Genomic DNA, 19,116 nt, shown 5'->3' with positions numbered 1-19,116 from the left:
ATGCAAGGACGTTAGAGAGAAGGGGAAAGTCTGGGCATTGGGGAGCATCAGGTGGAGAACAGGTGGAGTGAATCTCCTGATTGCAGTCTCCTGTCCTCACTGCTTCCTCTGCCTTGACCGGGGTTTCCATTTCCACTCACCAGATGTGGATGAATGTGCCGATCCCAGAACTTGCCCAAAGCATTCAACTTGCCACAATAGTCTTGGAAGCTACTCTTGTGCCTGCAACCCAGGATTTGAATCCAGCAGGGGAAAGATGAGTTTCCAGGGCCTGGGAGAGACTTGTGAAGGTAGGTTCATGGGTCTCTTGGGGAATCAAGTCCAATCTGTTTGCAAAGACAGCGGTGGTGGGGGAGGATTTGAGGTGGGTCTCAGCTGAATTCAAAGCCCTCATCTGCAAAGCTGAAGCCAATAATCATTCATGCATTCATTCAACAAACACTTCCTGAACACCTACTACATGCCAAGCACTATTCTAGGGATGGAGGATACAGCAGTGTGTAATGCAGGCAAAAATACTTGTTGTCATGGAACTTATCATCCAGTGTGGAGAGAGATAGGGAACAAACAAAATACGTTCATGGACATATTGTGTGTCAGGGATAGTTAAAGGAGATGAAGACAAAGAAGGCAGGACAGGTGGGTAGGGAATACTCGAGGGTGAAGTTGTAGTTTTAATAGCGTGGTAGGGAAAAGCCATGCTGAGAAGTTGATAATTGAGAAAAGACCTGAAGGGAGTGAGATACGGGTTATCTGGGGAAGGGTGTTCCAGGAGGGGGAAACAGCAGGTACACAGTCCTAAAGGCAGGATCCCAGCCAAGGCACTAAGCTCTTCCATATATGTGCTCATTCAGTCGTCCCAACAACCTGATGGTATTAGTGGTACTTTATACCCATATTATAGATGAGGAAACTGAGCCTCCATTGTGGTGGAATCACCTCTCCCAAGGTCAAGTAGAAAGGAAATAAGAGAGTCATGGTAGAACTATGCCTAGCGTGACTTCATACCTCAACCACCATGATCTGCTGCCTCTGAATGAGGCTACACCTGCTGGTAACTCAGGGTGGGCTTGTGCAGGACAGATATCAATTCAATCACCAAATTTCCAGTCTCTGAGACTCAAGACAGCCTGGAAAGCTGTCATGTAAAAATTCCAGAGCCAGACAGAACTTGAATTTAAATCCCGTTGTGCCTTTCACAAGCTATGTGACTTTGCACAATTTTGATGCCTCAGTTTCCTCCTCTGAAAAATGGAAATATTAGTTTGCACCTCACAGGGCTGCTGGGAGCATTTGTTGAGTGGATGCATGTAAAGGATCTTCCTCATTGCCTGCCACAAAGAAAGCTCAACACGTCTGCCATTAACTTTTTATTTTAGTTAATGAATACTTAACCTAGTACTTGCTCTGTCCCAGGTTCTGTTCTGAGTGTTTAAAGATAATGTATCATCTTACGTAATCCTCTGAACAACACTATGGGGTGGGTTCTATGATTACTTCCATTTCACAGATGAGGAAAAGGAGACACATGGAGATGAATTCTCTTGTCCAGTGTATTAGTCAGCTCAGGCTGCCATAACAAAGTACCGGAGACTGGGGGGGCTTTAACAACAGAGATTTATTATCTCACAGTTTTGGAGGCTGGAAGTCCAAGATCAAGGTGTCAGCATGGTAGGGTTCTGGAAACAGCTCTCTTCCTGGCTTGTACACAGCTGTCTTCTTGCTGTGTTCTCCCATGGCAGAGAGAGCTCTTGTGTTTCTTCTCCTTCTCCCTCATGAGGATCCCACCTTCATGACCTCATCTAAACCTAATTATTTTCCACATCCAAATACCATCCCATTGAGGGGTAGGGCTTCAACATATGAATTTGGGGGGAGGTGACGTAATTCACTCCGTAGCACCCAGTAACACCCAGATTATAAGGGGGCAGAGCCAGGTTTTGAACTCAAGATGTCCATGCTCTTTACCCCTCCACTCTGATATAGTGATTTCTTGGAGAGGAATTGAGATTCATCAACGGGTTTGAGGCTGAGGGAACACAGGTGAGAGACAATGAGCCTTTGTGCACCTACAGGTAATCGATGAATCCGGGTCATGAATTATGAAGGGATTAGAAGGAAAGGATGAGCTCAGCTGGGAACAGACTCTTAGGGTCTTATATGTTCTAATGAGGAGTATGGATTCTATCCTGAGCTGTGGGGAGCCTCATCAGAAGATTTGCATGGGTCATACACATGCCTCTAAATGTTTCCTTTTCATAGTGATGCAAATGTGTTTAAGAAGGTGAGCCCGGAGGAGCTGGGGAAACCCATTGGCTTTAGGTCAGTGGTAGGGCTATGAACTGCTGCTGTAGCCTCAGCCTCCTTCATCCTTTTGATTTTCTGCTTAGATGTGGATGAATGTTCCAGGAACTCCACACTTTGTGGTCCCAGTTCCGTCTGCACCAACATCCTGGGAAAATACAGTTGCTCCTGCCTGCCAGGGTTCTTTTCACCTGGTTTGTGGAGCCCTGAGAAACCTGAGGCTTTCAAGTGTACAGGTAACTCTTCCAGCCATTTTGGGGACTTCTCAGCGCAGGTCAAACTACCCTGAAAGGTAGTGGCTTATATCAACAATCAATTGTTCTTGCCCGTGATTCTGTGGGTTGACCATATGGTGTTTCTGGGGCAGTAGGATGGTTAGCAGGTGCAAAGTGACCTTGCTTACATGGCTGGTAGTTGGTACTGGTCTCTGACTGGAAGCTCAGTTGGCCCTTCAGTTTTCCTTATGAACTTTTCCTCATGGCTGCTTGGGCTTCCTCAGAGCATGGCAGCTGGTTCAGAAACCCTCTGAGGGAGATTAGTTGGGTCAGGGTTCCTCAACGTTGGTACTATTGACTTTTGGAGCTGGATAGCTCTTTGTTCTGGGGGACAGTCCTGCGCATTATAGGATCTTTTGCCTCGATCCATTGGATCCCAGCGACCAACAAAAATGTCTCCAGACATTGCCCAAGGTCCCCAGACAGGCAAATCTCCCTCAGTTGAGAACCACTAGTTCAACATAATAGAAATTTCTTACTCTCAAATGAATCCAATATGGATATACTTGGCCAAAGGGCAGCTTCCCTCCACAAGGTGATATAGGTGTCCAGTCTCCTTGTATCTCTTGGTTCTTCTATCCCTTAGGGCATTAGAATTCCTGGTTCCAGTCAGGGGTGGGGAAAGAGAGAAAAGGCACACCCACTTCTTAACCACCTTGGCCCAGAAGTGACATATGTCATGTTCCCATAAGTGAAAGCTAGTCACATGATCCCATCTAGATGCAGAGGGTTCTGGGAAATGTAGTTCCTGTTTGGGATGCCATGTTTTAGCGACCACTCTCTGCTTTGGAAGGCGAAGCATGATTTTTGTTGGCTTGGTGGCCCACTCTGCCTCATGCCCATTCTCTACTCCACAGATATTGATGAGTGCCTTGATAAGTGCCTTTTCAACGCGACATGCACCAACACCCCCGGGAGCTACTTTTGTACCTGCCACCTTGGCTTTGCACCAAGCAATGGACAGCTCAACTCCATAGACCCAAAAGGGGACTGCATAGGTGAGTGGAGGGTTTGCTGGACGTCCCTGGAAAGAAGTATCTTCTTACTCCTCTGCGTTGTTTGATATTCTTGAGTTCTTCGCAGATATTGACGAATGCCTCCAGGATCCATCACCCTGTGGCCCAAATTCTGTCTGCACCAATACCCTGGGCTCCTACAGCTGTGGCTGCATGGTGGGCTTTCATCCCAATCCAGAAGTCTCCTGGAAATATGGCAACTTCAGCTGCAAAAGTAATAATCTCCTTGCATGTCTTGGCAATGGAATCTGTGTCTTGCTTTGGTTGTAGAATCCTCACTTTTCCCAACCTCTGTACCCTCTTCTTTTTGTACCTCGTCCACCTATTCTCTCTTTTTCTGTTCATTTACTCATTCATTAATCACTCATTTGATAAAGTATTTTTGAAGCATCAATCCACAGAGAAGTTTGAAAGGTTTACATTTTTTTAAATTATGGATTATTTGATATATGAAAAGTATAGATAACTTATATGGAGGCAATGAAGTATAATAATAAAATGAGTATATCTGAGGCCCTTGGCAACATAAGAACGAGAAGATCATCAATGCCACTGAGTTTCCTACATGCGTCTTCCCTACTCCGTACCCCTGACTCCTCCCCAGAGGGAACCACATGGAACTTTTTAATTCCCCTACTTAAAATATTCCCCCTCTAAACATTCCTTCCTTAGTTTGGTTTGCTTTGGAACTTTATAACGATGGTATCATATTATGTATAGTCTTTTCTGATTTGCTTTTTTCACCTACCGTCATGCTTCTCAGAGTTGCTGACGTAGCATGTAGCTGTAGCTTGTTCATTTCCACTGTTGTATAATATGACCATGGATGGATTTCAAGCAGGGGGTGAAGAAATCAGACTTGCCTTTTAATCATATCTTGCTGTGCTTAAGTTTGATTTGGTTGTTTTTGTTTATTCTTCTCAGGGGTTCCCTTCAAGTGTAAAGAAGATGTGATACCCAACAATGAGTGGGCCCAGTTATGCCAAGTGGGAGCAGCAGTGGAGCCTGGATATGTAAGTTTTTTTGAAGGTTCCTAGTTCTTGAAGTTTTCCCAGAAGGCACTTAGGTAGAATGTTGCTGTGCAGCTTTAACAAAGTCAAAAAATACGGTGGCCTAGACCAGATATAAATTTATTTCTCTCTTTGGAACAGTCTGAGTATAAGCTGCTGAGAGCTGACATGATGGCTTCATAATACTCTGCCATCAGCCACACGAGTCTCCCACATTTTAGTCCAAAATGGCTGCTCCAGCTCCTGACATCAAGTCTGCATTCCAGCTGGTGGGCAGAAGAGAAGGGGAAGTGAAAGGCACAGTCCTTCCCTTTAAGAGTATGACCCAGTATCACTTTGCTTACACATAGCTTCAAGGACAGCTGGAAGGGAAGGACATTTGTCTATCTAAAACTTGGGGATTCAGTTACTAAAAGAAGAAATGGTATTGGAGTCTCACTATTAGTGAAGGTGTATGTGCTGCATCTGTGTGATATGAGATGGGTGATAACGCAGCCTCCAGGCCAGGCAGAGAAATTTGGATGTCTTGATTCTCTAATGAAGTCGTTCTAGTAAGTAAAGACTCCAGAAGCATCTTCAGGTATTGATGTCACTATATTAAATATGAGTTTGTAAATTAGCTTTGGGATTCCCATGCACTTTGGTTCACTGTTGTTTTTTTTTTAATTGTGAAACACACATAAAATTCACCATTTAAAGTGTACAATTCAGAGACATTTAGTACACTCACCATGGTGTGCAACCACCACCTCTGTCTCCAAAACATTGTCATCACCCCCAGAAGACGTCCTATGTACCCATTGACAGTTACTCTGTATTCCCCCCTGGCATCAGCCCCCGATAAACAGTAATCTAATCTCTATCTCCAATGATTTACCTATTCCGGATATTTCCTATAAATGGAATCACACACTATGTATCGTTCCGCGTCTGGCTTCTCTCACTGAGCATCATGCTTTCCAGGTCCGTCAGTGTTGTAGCTGTGTCAGTGCTTCAGTCCTTTTCATGGCTGAATTATATTCCACTTGGACCACTGGTCTTTTCCACCCCACTCAATAGTTTTACTGTTGGTTGATGTTTTCTTTTCTTATTTATGGAAGAGAAAGATGCTATGATTCCAATTCTGATCACAAGGTGAGTTTTCATCTCCCTGAGAATTCTAGAGACTTGTGACACCTCAGGAATCCAGGACCATCCCACGTGGTGGGCTCAATGGCCCAGTTTGTACACTGCACACTTGATCGACGCTCACAAATGCTCTTCCCTCTGGGATGCAGGTTTCCTTCTGTGCACTGATGAACGCCACCCTCGGCATTCTGGATGGCGTCTGTAAAAACAAAACCACCGTCGTCTCTCTGAAGGTAACAGTGAAGTCTTCATAATCACGTTTCGAGTTTCAAACATATTGGGGGCACACTTCGGGTGCACGAAATCCCCTTTATCATGAATGGGTTGTGATTTAACGTTTAATCTACTCCAGTTGTCAGGTCTGAAAAATTAACATGCAGGAATATTGCCCTTTTCTGTACAGTTTTGTGAGTTGTATTACCCGAGTGGGTTTGTGTAACTATCACCACAGTCGGACAACAGAACAGTTCCATCCCTCTCCCCTGACCCTCCTCTCCTCCCCCCACCCCCACCAACTCCACTGGGCTTCCTCTTCTTTTTTTAACTTAATTTTTTTTTAACTTTTTGGCTGTGGAGCGGGGCATGCGGGATCTTAGTTCCTTGACCAGGGATCGAACCCATGCCCCCTGCAGTGGAAGTACAGAGTCTTAACCACTGGACTGCCAGGGAAGTCCTGGACTTCCTCTTTATAGTCAGATATTCACTCCCTCTACCATTAGCTCCTGTGAATCCCTGATCTGTTCTCTGTCGTTACAGTTTTGTCTTTTCAAGAGTGTTTTGTAAATGGAATCACACAATAAGTGGCCCTTTGAGTCTAGCTTCTTTCACTGAGCACCATGTTTTCAAGTTTCATCCACATTGTAGCCTGTGTCAGTGCTTCACTCCTTTTTATGGCTGAGTAGTGTCCCATTTTCTGGATGGACCACAGTTTTTTATCCACTCATCTTTGAAGGATATTGGAGTTGTTTCCACTTGACCGAGATCTCTTCATTCCTCCATCCCTACCCCAGCTTTTTTTTTTTTTTTTGCGGTACGTGGGCCTCTCACTGTCGTGGCCTCTCCCGTTGCGGAGCACAGGCTCCGGACGCACAGGCTCAGCGGCCATGGCTCACGGGCCCAGCCGCTCCACGGCACGTGGGATCCCCCCAGACCGGGGCACGAACCCGTGTCCCCTGCATCGGCAGGCGGACTCTCAACCACTGCGCCACCAGGGAAGCCCCCCACCCCAGCTTTTGGCGATTATAAATAGACCTACTATAAACATTTATCTGTGTGTGTGTGTGTGTGTGTGTGTGTGTGTGTGTGTGTACTTGAATTTTCATTTTTCTAGGGTAAATACCTAGGAGTGGGTCATTACAATTGCAGATTTAAAAAAATAGTTTCTCTTAAGACTTTAAGTTGCAACTTACGGATGTTGCTATGTCATTTATAAATCTGTATGAAAATAAGAAGAACACTTTCATTTGTATTCTGGTGAATTTGAAATTAATTTATTAGTATAACGTATTTATTCATGAAGTGTACACTTATTCATAGGGTTTTCAGATGAAATTTGTATAAACAATGAACCCTTTCAACAAATTTATTTAAATTCCCTCCAACATTTTCTACCATGTTTACAAATATTCTCATTTCTCCCCAGATTTTAAGTACTTAATGAGGAAGATTTACAAACCTAAAAGGCAAGGTCACTATGCCTTTAAGGGATTCATAAATCCAGTCAGTCACATGCGTAAATATAATAATTCAGAGTTTTTAAAAAATGCGTAATACGGTGTATCAACAGCCGTGTTCTCTTAAATTGTTCATATTAAAATCACGTCTAATAGCTTTTTGCCATGAAATCATGTGGTTAATTGGTCTCCTTTAATGTGTCAAAGTTTTCCAGCCCTTTAAACAATAGATTTCCAAATTATGCCAAAGATTACAAAACCTTGTAAAATTAACACAAAAGTATTACTACTATGGAGTTTTAGCTTGCTTGCTATTTTTTTTTCTTTCCTGAGGATATAAAATAAACTTCCTAGCTAAACAGAAGAGATTTAATGTCAAAGGGGATTTTGATGAGATTTCATCAGCCACAGAATTGAGAACCACAGTTTTTCAGGATGATTCTAGCTGAGATTTTTTGCTCTGTCGGTGGGGAGGGACCCCAAACTCATGCCTTTCATTTGGGATATGGTTACAAAACTCAGTGCATCCTGTTTTTCCCAGACAAACATCTCTCAAGTTTCACTCTGATCCAGTTTTTATTGAAATTCTTTTCATCTTCTTATCATCAAATTTGGATACATAGAAATTGGTTTCCCTGCTAAGATTTTAGTTAATTTCCTTCACCATTGGATTGGATTCAACTAATTTCTTCCTTTCATTTATTAGGTTGTGAGCTTGTGAATTCTCTTCATATATTTTTGTTGGGATTACATTTTTATAGTCAGTTTATTAGCAATAATCAAGGACACAGTATCAGCATTAATATCAATATTATTATTGCTAGTCTTTCCTCAACTCTATTCCGTAGGCATAACCAATGTTAACATTTAGATGCATAGTTTTCCATATCTTTTTTTACTTTGTGAATGCTTGTATAACACACACACACACACACACACACACACACACACACACACACGTTGAGAACCTACTATGAGTGGTTTAGAGCAGTGATTCAGGATTCCACCTCTGATACCAGACTGCCAAAGTTCAAATCTTGCTTCTGCTACCTACTAGACATGCATCTTTGTTTTCTCATCCAAAATGGAAATAATAATAGCTTCTATCTCATAAGTATCTTCATAAAATTAAATAAATTAGTATATATAAGGCACTTAATACTTGGCTCATAATAAGTATTGATTATATTTATTTTAAAATCTCCATTAGTGACAGAAACATAAATTTTAAATTAAAGTACTTGTTCTTTTTAAACGAAAGGAGGTAATGTAACATGTGATTCTGTAATTTGCTTTACTTGATCGTAGCTCATGGACCTTTCTGCTTGTTCATATACATAGATATAAAGTCATTCTTTTGTTAACAGCGGTATACTATCCCATGATTTGACTTATCATCTTTTATTTAACCAATCATTTGGACATTCAGGCTTTCCGAATTCTTGCTATCACAAACCACACTGAAATGCACATCATTAGCCAAGATCCTTGCACAATTTTTAAGTATTTCTTGCAGGAGGGATTCCTGGAAGGGAAATCGCTGAGTCAAAGGGGTATGTGCAATCTATGCTGTGACAAGTGCTGACTGACTGCACGCCACGAAGGCTACATCAATTTGCATTCCCAGTGGGGCTTCTCGAATCAGGAAAAGGAGGCTGAGTGAATGTCCTTTTACATTCTTCATTATCCTAGACTGTCAACCCATTCTCTTGATGAGAGAGGGGACAGCTGCTGTTTCACTGATAAGAGAAAGCGAGAGAGAGAGAGAGAGAGAGAGAGAGAGAGAGAGAGAGAGAGAGAGAGAGAGAGCGCGAGCGCGAGAGAGCAAACACACCTTTCCTTGCAGAGTACGGCTGAGAGCTTTGCCTCTGTGATTGAACAAACATCCGTGTGGTCCAACTTCACCAAAGAGAAGACATCTACCCTGGCCACAGTCTTACTGGAGAGCGTGGAAAGCGCCACTTTAGCAGCTCTTCTGAAACCCTCGGCGAATGTCAGTCAGACGATTCAGACGGACCACTTAGGTAGGACATAGCCTTCGCGTCAAGGTCACACCTGGGGGCTGATTTAGACGGGTGACTTTGGCCATGTGATTCTGCATGGCTTTCCCATATACCAGTTCCCCAGCTGTTTCAAACCTCTGAACGTACAGCAAAGCAAGTCCAATGATCGTAACAACGTCTCCCATTTATCGAGTGCCTGGCATTGTGTTAAGTCACTGGTCAAGTTTACACAGCTGGTGAGTGGCGGAGCCAGGCCTCCTAGTTAGTGACTGTGGAACCTGAACCCTTCTTGTCTACTCTGCTGGGCATGCTCCAGACTCTTTCAATTTCCTTTGGCTTTGGAAAACCTGTCTAAATTTGGAGCAGTCAGAGGGCCATGACTCTGCTGCTCTCCATCATTGTTGACTTCAAGCCCATGTTTCCCTGACGCATCCCCTGAGGATGTGAGCGCTCACTCCTAGAGTTCCAATTGGGTTTCTCATTGATTTGGTGCTGCCGTCCTCCTGCCATTCATTGAGGGCCTCAGGATCTTTCCCGTGATCAATCGTTCTGTCTGTCCTTTCCTTCTCTTGCAACCAGGGATGCGTCCCTTTCTCGGCCAGAAACCAAATTCAAGACCCACTTTCTGGGTGACCTCCTGTAAATTCTCCCTTTCTCCCTTTTAGACATTGAGAGCAAAATTATCAACAAAGGATGCACTGAAGAGAATGAGGTCTTTAGTTTGAAAGCGAAAGGGGATGAGATGAAGATTCGGTGCTCCACGATCGAAGAATCTGAATCCACAGGTACAGACCCACTCCTGAGAATCAGAGAGGGTGGTTATTGGGCATTCAAGCAGCAAATATTTATTTATTACCTTTTAAAACTTTTTTAAATTAAAAAATTTTTTTTCTAGCAGTCCCTCGTTGGTTATCTATTCTAAGTATAGCAGTGTGTTCATGTCAATCCCAAACTCCCAATCTATCCCTCTCCACCCTTCCCCCTACCCCGGTAACCATAAATTCATTCTCTAAGTCTGTGAGTCTGTTTCTGTTTTGTAAATAAGTTCATTTGTATCATTGTTTTTTAGATTCTGCCTATAAGGCGTATCATATGATATTTGTCTTTCACTGTCTGACTTACTTCACTTAGTATGATAATCTCCAGGTCCATCCATGTTTCTGCAAATGGCATTATTTCATTCTTTTTTATGGCTGAGTAATATTCCATCATATATGTGCACCACATCTTCTTTATCCATTCATCTGTCGATGGACATTTAGGTTGCTTCCATGTCTTGGCTATTGGAGACAGTGCTGCAATGAACACTGGGGTGCACGTATTTATTTTGTTTTTAACTTTAATTTCTTTAGCAAATATTTACTGATCACCTCCTAGGTGCCAAGACCTGTGCCAAGAAGTGAGGGAATCGATGACGGTAGAGGGGGACTTCCCTGACGGTCCAGTGGTTAAGACTCCACACTCCCAATGCAGGGGGCATGGGTTCAATCCCTGGTCGGGGAACTAAGATCCCACATGCCGCAAGGCGTGGCCAAAAAAAAAAAAAGTGATGGGAGAGGCAGAAATAGCCCATGCCCTCAGGGAGTTTTCCATCTGCTAGGGAAGTCAGACATTAACTAAATTATCTCTGGGAATGGAGTCTAGAAGAGAGTGGATCTGTGTATATGTATGTTTGGTTCACTTTGCTGTACAGCAGAAATGAACACAATATTGTAAATCCACTATACTCCAATAAAATATTAATTAAAAAAAATAATCTCACAGTACAGGAGTGTCAAGCCATTTCCTGTCCAATCCAGCAGCCATTGGTCATGTTTTATTACTGAGCACTTCAAGTGTGGTTAGGCTGTGAAGGTGACATACGTACTGGATTTCAAAGTCTTGGTGCCAAAGATGAAGGATGTAAACTATCTTATTAATATTTTTTATATTGACTACATGTTGAAATGGTAATATTTTGTAGGTATTGATTTAATATATAATTAAAATGACCTTTTTTTTTTTTTTACTGTTCTGAAATGTGGCTACTGGAAAATGTAAAATTGCATATGTGGTTTATGCGATATTTCTGGCAGACAGTGCTAATCTGTACGAGGGATTGGCAAACCTTTCCCGTAGAGCATGGTTTGTAAATATTTTAGGCTTTGAGGACAATACAATCTGTCGCAATGATTCAGCTCTACCGTCATAGTGCAAAAGCATTCATAAGCAATATGTAAATGAATGGGTGAGGCTGTGTGGCGATGAAACTTTTATTTACAAAAAACAGGCAATGGCCAGATTAGCTTGTAGGTCATTGTTCATCACTCCCTGATCTATATGCTCTCTGGAGGGCACAAGGAACAGGCTAGGACACATCCCTGGAGACCACCAACATTGAAAGCGGAAGCCCACCAAAGAGACTGAACAAGAATAACCATAAATGTGGGAGGGGAACTTATTTCCCACTGCTGAGTTGAATTGTTCCTTAAAAACACAAATTCAAATTTACTTTTAAATGTAGCCAAGATGTTTTCCAGGTGATAGCACCTCGAGATTTTTTTTTTTAAAGGTTATGATACCTTTGGTACCAGAGCCTCTGGTAGGTGAGGCTCACCTACCTGGAAGTCCACTGGTGTTTCAATTCTCAGAGCGAGCCAGCGGTGCAGAGATGCATGGGATATGAAAGTGTGGATGTGTGTGGATGGGCTGGGTCATCTATAATAACTACTGAGCAAATGATTCCCCCCCTTTTTTTTTGCTTTTGGGGGAAATTGCAGGGGTCAGCGGGGTGGCTTTTGTCTCCTTTGCGGGTATGGAGTCCGTTTTGGATGAGCGCTTCTTCCAAGACCCTCAGACCCACTTGGCCAACTCCAAGAGGAAGTTGAAGTTGAATTCTCGCATTGCTGGGGGCATCATAACAGGAGAGAAGAAAGACGGGTTCTCTAAACCAGTCACCTACACCCTGGAGAACATTGAGGTTTGTGAAGAGGTTTCCATTGGACCCCCATCTGCATTCTGAGAATTCCCCATTCTCAAGTGAGCTTACCTCTCATTTTTGATGGGGACCCATTAAAGCAGCAAGCGTCCACAATTCCTGATAACTCAAGCCACTTCCCAAAAGCCACCACGAGAAAAATGAGCTCTCTTATTTCTATGTGGCATTTCCCCATTCATCAATGGGCAAGGTTTAGGTTAGATTAAGTCATGCTGATGCAGGAACATTTACACGGATATTTACATTAGCTATGACCAAGTTAGTGGTAGAGACAGGTCTGGCACCCGAGACATTTCTTTTCATTACTGCAATTGAAATGTCAGCATTTTTCTCCCTTCCCTACAGAACATACCCATGTCTTCGTGAGGTTGATCAAGTTGAATCCTGAATGGATTCTTGAATAGAGGGATTCTCAGGTAACCAAAGCCTTTGAATTTTCAGCCAAAGCGGAATTTTGAGAGTCCCATCTGCGTTTCCTGGAGCACAGATGTTGAAGGAGGTAGATGGACACCGTCTGGCTGTGCAGTCCTTGAAGTTTCTGAGACGCACACTGGCTGCAGCTGTAATCGAATGGTGAACTTGGCCATCATCATGGCTGCTGGGGAGCTCACGGTCAGTACTGATGCTCTGTACTCTAGCTCCCCAGATCCAGTGGGAAAACATTGACTAAACATCCGTGGTATGCCTCTCATGGCACTGGGTGTTGTGGGAAGGGGTTATGGGGGATAGAAGGGGTGTACTTCTGCCCTTAGAGAATTCATGGTCTGGTTGGGAAGCCATGACACTCGTATATAAAACGATAAATGACCCTAAACAGGTGCAGGCACGATGACAACCACGGACCCCACTTACTGAGCACCTCCTATGGGCTGGACCCTTTATTTATTTTTTATTTTTTTATATTTTTAAATTTTTATTTATTTATTTTTGGCTGCGTTGGATCTTCGTTGCTGCATGCGGGCTTCCTCTAGTTGCGGCGAGCGGGGGCTACTCTTCGTTGTGGCGCGCGGGCTTCTCATTGTGGTGGCTTCTCTTGTGGCGGAGCACGGGCTCTAGGCGCGCGGGCTCAGTAGTGGTGGTACACGGGCTTAGTTGCTCTGCAGCCTGTGGGACCTTCCCGGACCAGGGCTCAAACCCGTGTCCCCTGCATTGGCAGGCGGATTCTTAATCACTGTACCACCAGGGAAGCCCTGGACCCTTTGTTTTAAGTGTTTTTAGACCCATTTTGCAGGATGGGAGGCTGGAGCTCAGCAGCCAGTCTAGTCATGAAGCCAGTAATTAGTGGAATTGTGATTTGAACCCAGGATGGTCTGAGTCCAGAAGTCTCTTTCTACAGAATCATCTACAGGCATACCTCGTTTTATTGCACTTTGCAGATACTTGTTTTTTTTTTTTTTTTTAACAAACTGAAGGTTTTGGGTAACCCTGTGTGCATTGAGCAAGTCTATTGGCACCATTTTTCCAGCAGCATTTGCTCACTTCACGCTCTGCATCATATTTTGGTAATTCTCACAATATTTCAAACCTTCCACCAGCAAAAAGATTGCGACTCACCGAAGGCTCATACGATGGTAGCATTTTTTAGCAGTAAAATATTTTTTAATTAAGGTATGTACATTTTTTTGACATATGCTATTGTACACTTAGTAGAATATGGTGTAGTGTAAACATAACTTTTATAAGCACTGGGTATAATAATTCGTGTGACTCGCTTTATTGCCAATATTTGCTTTATTGTGGTGGTCTGGAATTGAACCTCCAATATCTCTGAGGTCTGCCTGTAAATGGTGTAAGAATTTGTGCTGTAGGAACTGAGTGTTGTGGCAGTGAGAACTGGGAATAGATCAGGGAGGAGATGGAACCTGAACTAAGCCTTGGTGAGGGGTTAGATTCGATAGAGAGAATAGACATTAGTGCTGTGGTGAGTATCCTTGTCTATATTACCAGGTGGGAGGTTCTATTCCTTGTCAGGGAGGTCCTAAATGCTATTGAGAGGAATGTAAGGCTTAGAACTTAAGAGTATTTGATCCAGAGCAAGACTAGTCTAGTTTCAAGCCCCATCTCTGTCACGTCCTAGCTGTGTTTCCATGGACAAGTCACTCAACCTCTCTGAGCTGAGCCCAGTTCTTTCACCTTAAAACTGAGAACAAGAAGGACTTCCCTGGTGCCGGAGTGGTTAAGAATCTGCCTGCCAATGTAGGTGACACTGGTTTAAGCCCTGGTCCAGGAAGATCCCACATGCCACGGAGCAACTAAGCCCGTGTGCCACAACTACTGAGCCTGCGCTCTAGAGCCCGTGTGCCATAACTACTGAAACCCGCGTGCCTGGAGCCCATGCTCTGCAACAAGAGAAGCCACCGCAATGAGAAGCCTGCGCACTGCAACGAAGAGTAGCCCCCGCTCACTGCAACTAGAGAAAGCCCACGTGCAGCAACAAAGACCCAATGCAGCCTAAATAAATAAATAAATGAGAACAAGTGAAAAATCATGATGTGAGAGCTCCCAGGCAGTCCACTGGTTAGGACTTGGCATTTTCACTACCACGGCCCAGGTTCAATCTCTGGTCAGGGAACTAAGATCCCACAAGATGCAGCCAAAAACCAAAACTAAAAAGCATCAACATTTCATTAAAAAAAAAGAAAAAAGAATGATGAAAATTAACACTTACATCATACATGTTTCCTGCACTGTTGTGAGTACTTTAAGTATTTTCACTGAATCCTCCTAGAACAATTCCATAAGGTAGTTACTGTTAGTATCCTCTTTTTAACAGATGAGGAAACTGAGACACAGAGCAGTTAAGTATCTTGCCCAAGCTCAAACAGCTAAAACTGTAGTCAGTTCTCTTAACTGCTACATCACAATATCATAGAGAAGAGCTCATGAGATGGTGCCTGGCATATCTTTAACACACAGAAAGTACCCAAATAAACTTAAAATTAATTACAAATTATGGCATAGAGAAGGACTCAACTTGTCATTTCTACTCCCGGAAGTTGGGGCATCTCTGGACACCTATTATCAGTCCTGGTTCAGAGCAGGAAACAGGAACCACTCAAGGTATTTCAAGCAGAAAAGTATTTAATACAGGGACTTGGATGCTCACAGAATCACAGGAAGGGATGGAGGACTTGAAATCAGGGGGCTGCCATTTGGATTTTTGGCTTCAAGATCACCCCTCTGCAGCCATAACGCAGAGGTCAAAAACTGCAGCTGTCATTTCACCCCACATCCAGGAAATTAAAGATTAAAGATCGGATAGTCAGAAAGTGGAGTCCAGCCACAGCTCACTCCTGTCTGCAGAAGGCTGGTGTCTGCCTCCATCCTGCCTTTGAAAACCTTCATGCATACATCTCACTGGAGAACCTAAATGACGTTCAGGATCTTAACCCCCAAGAGATCATGGGAAATGTCATTTGTAAACGTCCTGCCCTCGCAGAACAGGGCATAGGACAGGGGTGAGAATGGGTGCTGATGGATGCCAAAGGGTGATGATGAACAATATCTAGTTCACGCTGAGTGTCAGAGGGAGAAAAGGCCTCCAAGCTCTATATATCCAAGCCAGGAGACTGGATAATTCATTTTCCTGCCTGGGGGGTATGTTGATCCTTCTCTGAGACCAACAGTTATCTCTTTCCTGACAGATGGAGTTCACTTTGTACATCATTAGCCACGTGGGCATGATCATCTCTTTGGTGTGTCTCACCGTGGCCATCATCACCTTCCTGCTGTGTCGTACCATCCAAAACCACAACACCTACCTCCACCTGCACCTCTGCGTGTGCCTCTTCTTGGCCAAGATTCTCTTCCTCACCGGTGTAGACAAGACCGACAATCAGGTCTCATATCCTTCAGACTGTGTCCCCATCCAGCCCCATCATCTCCGAATCTGCCTCTGCTCATCCTTACCCAACTCCCTCTATGCTACTTCCCACCTCAGGACCTTTGCATGTGCTGTGCCCTCTTTCAATACTCGTTCCCCAGCTTCTCACCTAGTTGACTCCATCTTGTGATAGGTCTCAGTTTAAAATCATTTCCCTGATCATGTTATATATTGTAGTGGTCCCTCCTACTACTCCTTAAGCCATTAGTGCTCACCTGGGATGATTCCATCCTCACTCAGGGGACACTTGGCAATATCTGGAGACGTTGTTAGTTGTCACCCCTGGGAGGGGATGCTGCTGGCAGCTAATGGGTGGAGGCCAGGGATGCTGCTAAACACATTACAATGCACAGGACATCCGCCCCCCTTCCCCCAGCAGAAAATAATCTGGCAGTAGTGTTACAAATATCATTAATGCTACAGTGGAGAAATTCTTTTTTTTTATTGAAATATAGTTGATTTACAATGTTGTGCCCATCTCTGCTGTACTGCAAAGTGACTCAGTTATACACATATATACATTCTTTTTTATAGTCTTTTCCATTATGGTTTATCACAGGATATTCAATATAGTTCCCTATGCTATACAGTAGGACCTTGTTGTTTATCCATTCTATCTTTAATAGTTTGTATCTACCACCCCCGAACTCCCAGTCCATCCCTCTCCCTCCCCTCTTCCCCCTTGGCAACCACCAGTCTGTTCTCTATGTCTGTGATTCTGTTTCTGTTTCGTAGATAGGTTCATTTGCGCCATATTTTAGATTCCGCATATAAGTGGTATCATATGTTATTTGCCTTTCTCTTTCTGACTTACTTCACTCAGTATGATAATCTCTAGTTGCATCCACAGCTGAGAAATTCTACTCCTTATCACTCTATTTTGTTTCCTTTCTCAGCACCTATTTGAAACCATATTGATATTTTGGGTTATTTTACTGATTGTGTATCTACCTCCCCCACGAGACCGTGTGCCCCGTGAGAACAAGAACTTTAGCCAATTTACCCCCAGTAACTGTGCCAGAAACAGTAGGCTTTCAGGGTTTTTCCAAAGGGAGCGCTACTGACATTTCAGGTGGGGTGATCATTCTTTTTTTTTTTGCGTTACGTGAGCCTCTAGCTGTTGTGGCCTCTCCCGTTGCGGAGCACAGGCTCTGGACGCACAGGCTCAGCGGCCATGGCTCACGGGCCCAGCCGCTCCGCGGCATGTGGGATCTTCCCGGACCAGGGCACGAACCCGCGTCCCCTGCATCGGCAGGCGGACTCTCAGCCACTGCGCCACCAGGGAAGCCCGGGGGTGATCATTCTTGATGCAGAACTACCCCTCTCACTGCGGGATGTTTCGCTTTCCAGACCCCTTGAGAACTAAAGACTAGTAATGCGCTTCACTCTCATCACGTGACCAGGGGTGGGCAAACTTTTCCTGTAAAGAGGCAGATATAAATATCTTTGGCTTTGCAGCTACTATGGTCTCTGCTGTGACTATTCAACTCTGCTGTTTCAGTGTGAAAACAGCCATAGAGAATACATAAATGGGGGTGGCTGTATGTCAATGAAACGTTCTTTACAAAACAGGCAGCCGACCCATGGCTGTAGTTTGTGGACCCCTTCCCCTCCCCCATATCTTCAACCATCCCCTAAAGAAGGGTGATCGGGCTTCCCTGGTGGCGCAGTGGTTGAGAGTCCGCCTGCCGATGCAGGGGACATGGGTTCGTGCCCCGGTCCGGGAAGATCCCACATGCCGCGGAGCGGCTGGGCCCGTGAGCCATGGCCACTGAGCCTGCGCGTCCGGAGCCTGTGCTCCGCGACGGGAGAGGCCACAACAGTGAGAGGCCCGCGTACCGCAAAAAAAAAAAAAAAAAGAAGGGTGATCATATATCTGTTTCCCCCCAAACTCTCCCAGTTTTAGCACTGAGAGTTATACGTCCTGAGAAAACCAGGCAAAGCTGGATGATCGGTTACCCTACCAAAAGGATGGAGCCATCCTTGGTGAAGAATAAGTACTTGTGGAATGAACGAAGGGGCCGTGTTTGGGGATCTCCAATCAAAGTAGCTTCTCCTTTGCCCTCTTCCTCTGAACCTGCTCTCTGGAGTAGGGGATCCTGAACGTGCCCGATTCTTCCCTGCAGATGGGCTGCGCCATCATCGCGGGCTTTCTGCACTACCTTTTCCTCGCTTGCTTCTTCTGGATGCTGGTGGAGGCTGTGATGCTCTTCCTTATGGCCAGGAACCTGAAAGTGGTGAATTACTTCAGCTCTCGAAACATCAAGATGAGGTATCTCTGTGCCTTTGGCTACGGGCTCCCGGCGCTGGTGGTGGCTGTCTCTGCCGTCATACAACCACAAGGTTATGGGATGTACAATCGGTAAGTGACATCCTTCTCTCTCCCTGAAAATCATTAACTTTATGTACTGTTGGTCTCAGGGCTGCCATATACAGTAGCACAGGTTGTGCACTGCACAAATCCAGGAGCCATTGTTTGCACTACAGTATCAGGGATGGTGGTGATGTAAACAATGAACTTGATGGCACAAGGTTTCAATTCGTGGACTCTGGAGCCAACCTGCTTGGGTCTGAATCCTGGCTCCACCACCGTGTTACCTTGGGCAAGTTACTTAAACTCTGTATGCTTTCATTTCATTATCTATTAAATGCAAGCTAATGACAATGCCTGTATCATAGTGTTGTTGTGAGTGTTAAGTGAGTTATTATCTGCAAAACATTTAGACCGTGTTGGGCACGGTGTAAAGCATTATATATGTTATTTTTACCACCGTCATTATTGCCATGGACTGTTTTAAACATGATTCCATTGTATAGACACGATTCCATTGATTCAACTTTTTACTT

At 44.2% G+C, this 19,116-nt stretch overlaps 1 protein-coding gene across 1 annotated transcript in view; it reads left to right on the top strand.

Moving 5' to 3' along the window:
• ADGRE1 (adhesion G protein-coupled receptor E1) overlaps nt 1–19,116 on the top strand; it is a gene marked incomplete at its 3' end in the record, with an annotated part of 44,281 nt that overhangs the window by 16,086 nt on the left and 9,079 nt on the right. The window contains exons 6-17 of the mRNA XM_079918715.1: nt 144–290; nt 2,391–2,540; nt 3,437–3,577; nt 3,663–3,809; nt 4,520–4,608; nt 5,883–5,966; nt 9,253–9,430; nt 10,075–10,194; nt 12,169–12,368; nt 12,828–12,998; nt 16,031–16,225; nt 18,396–18,631. Coding sequence (XP_079774841.1) covers nt 144–290; nt 2,391–2,540; nt 3,437–3,577; nt 3,663–3,809; nt 4,520–4,608; nt 5,883–5,966; nt 9,253–9,430; nt 10,075–10,194; nt 12,169–12,368; nt 12,828–12,998; nt 16,031–16,225; nt 18,396–18,631 — 1,858 coding nt within the window. The remainder of the gene's footprint in view (nt 1–143; nt 291–2,390; nt 2,541–3,436; nt 3,578–3,662; nt 3,810–4,519; nt 4,609–5,882; nt 5,967–9,252; nt 9,431–10,074; nt 10,195–12,168; nt 12,369–12,827; nt 12,999–16,030; nt 16,226–18,395; nt 18,632–19,116) is intronic.

Source organism: Stenella coeruleoalba (genome assembly GCF_951394435.1).
Source record: "Stenella coeruleoalba genome assembly, chromosome: 3".
In the NCBI taxonomy this organism is placed as follows: domain Eukaryota; kingdom Metazoa; phylum Chordata; class Mammalia; order Artiodactyla; family Delphinidae; genus Stenella; species Stenella coeruleoalba.
Note: the sequence above shows the minus strand (reverse complement) of the source record. Positions and strands in the feature narration are given on the sequence as shown.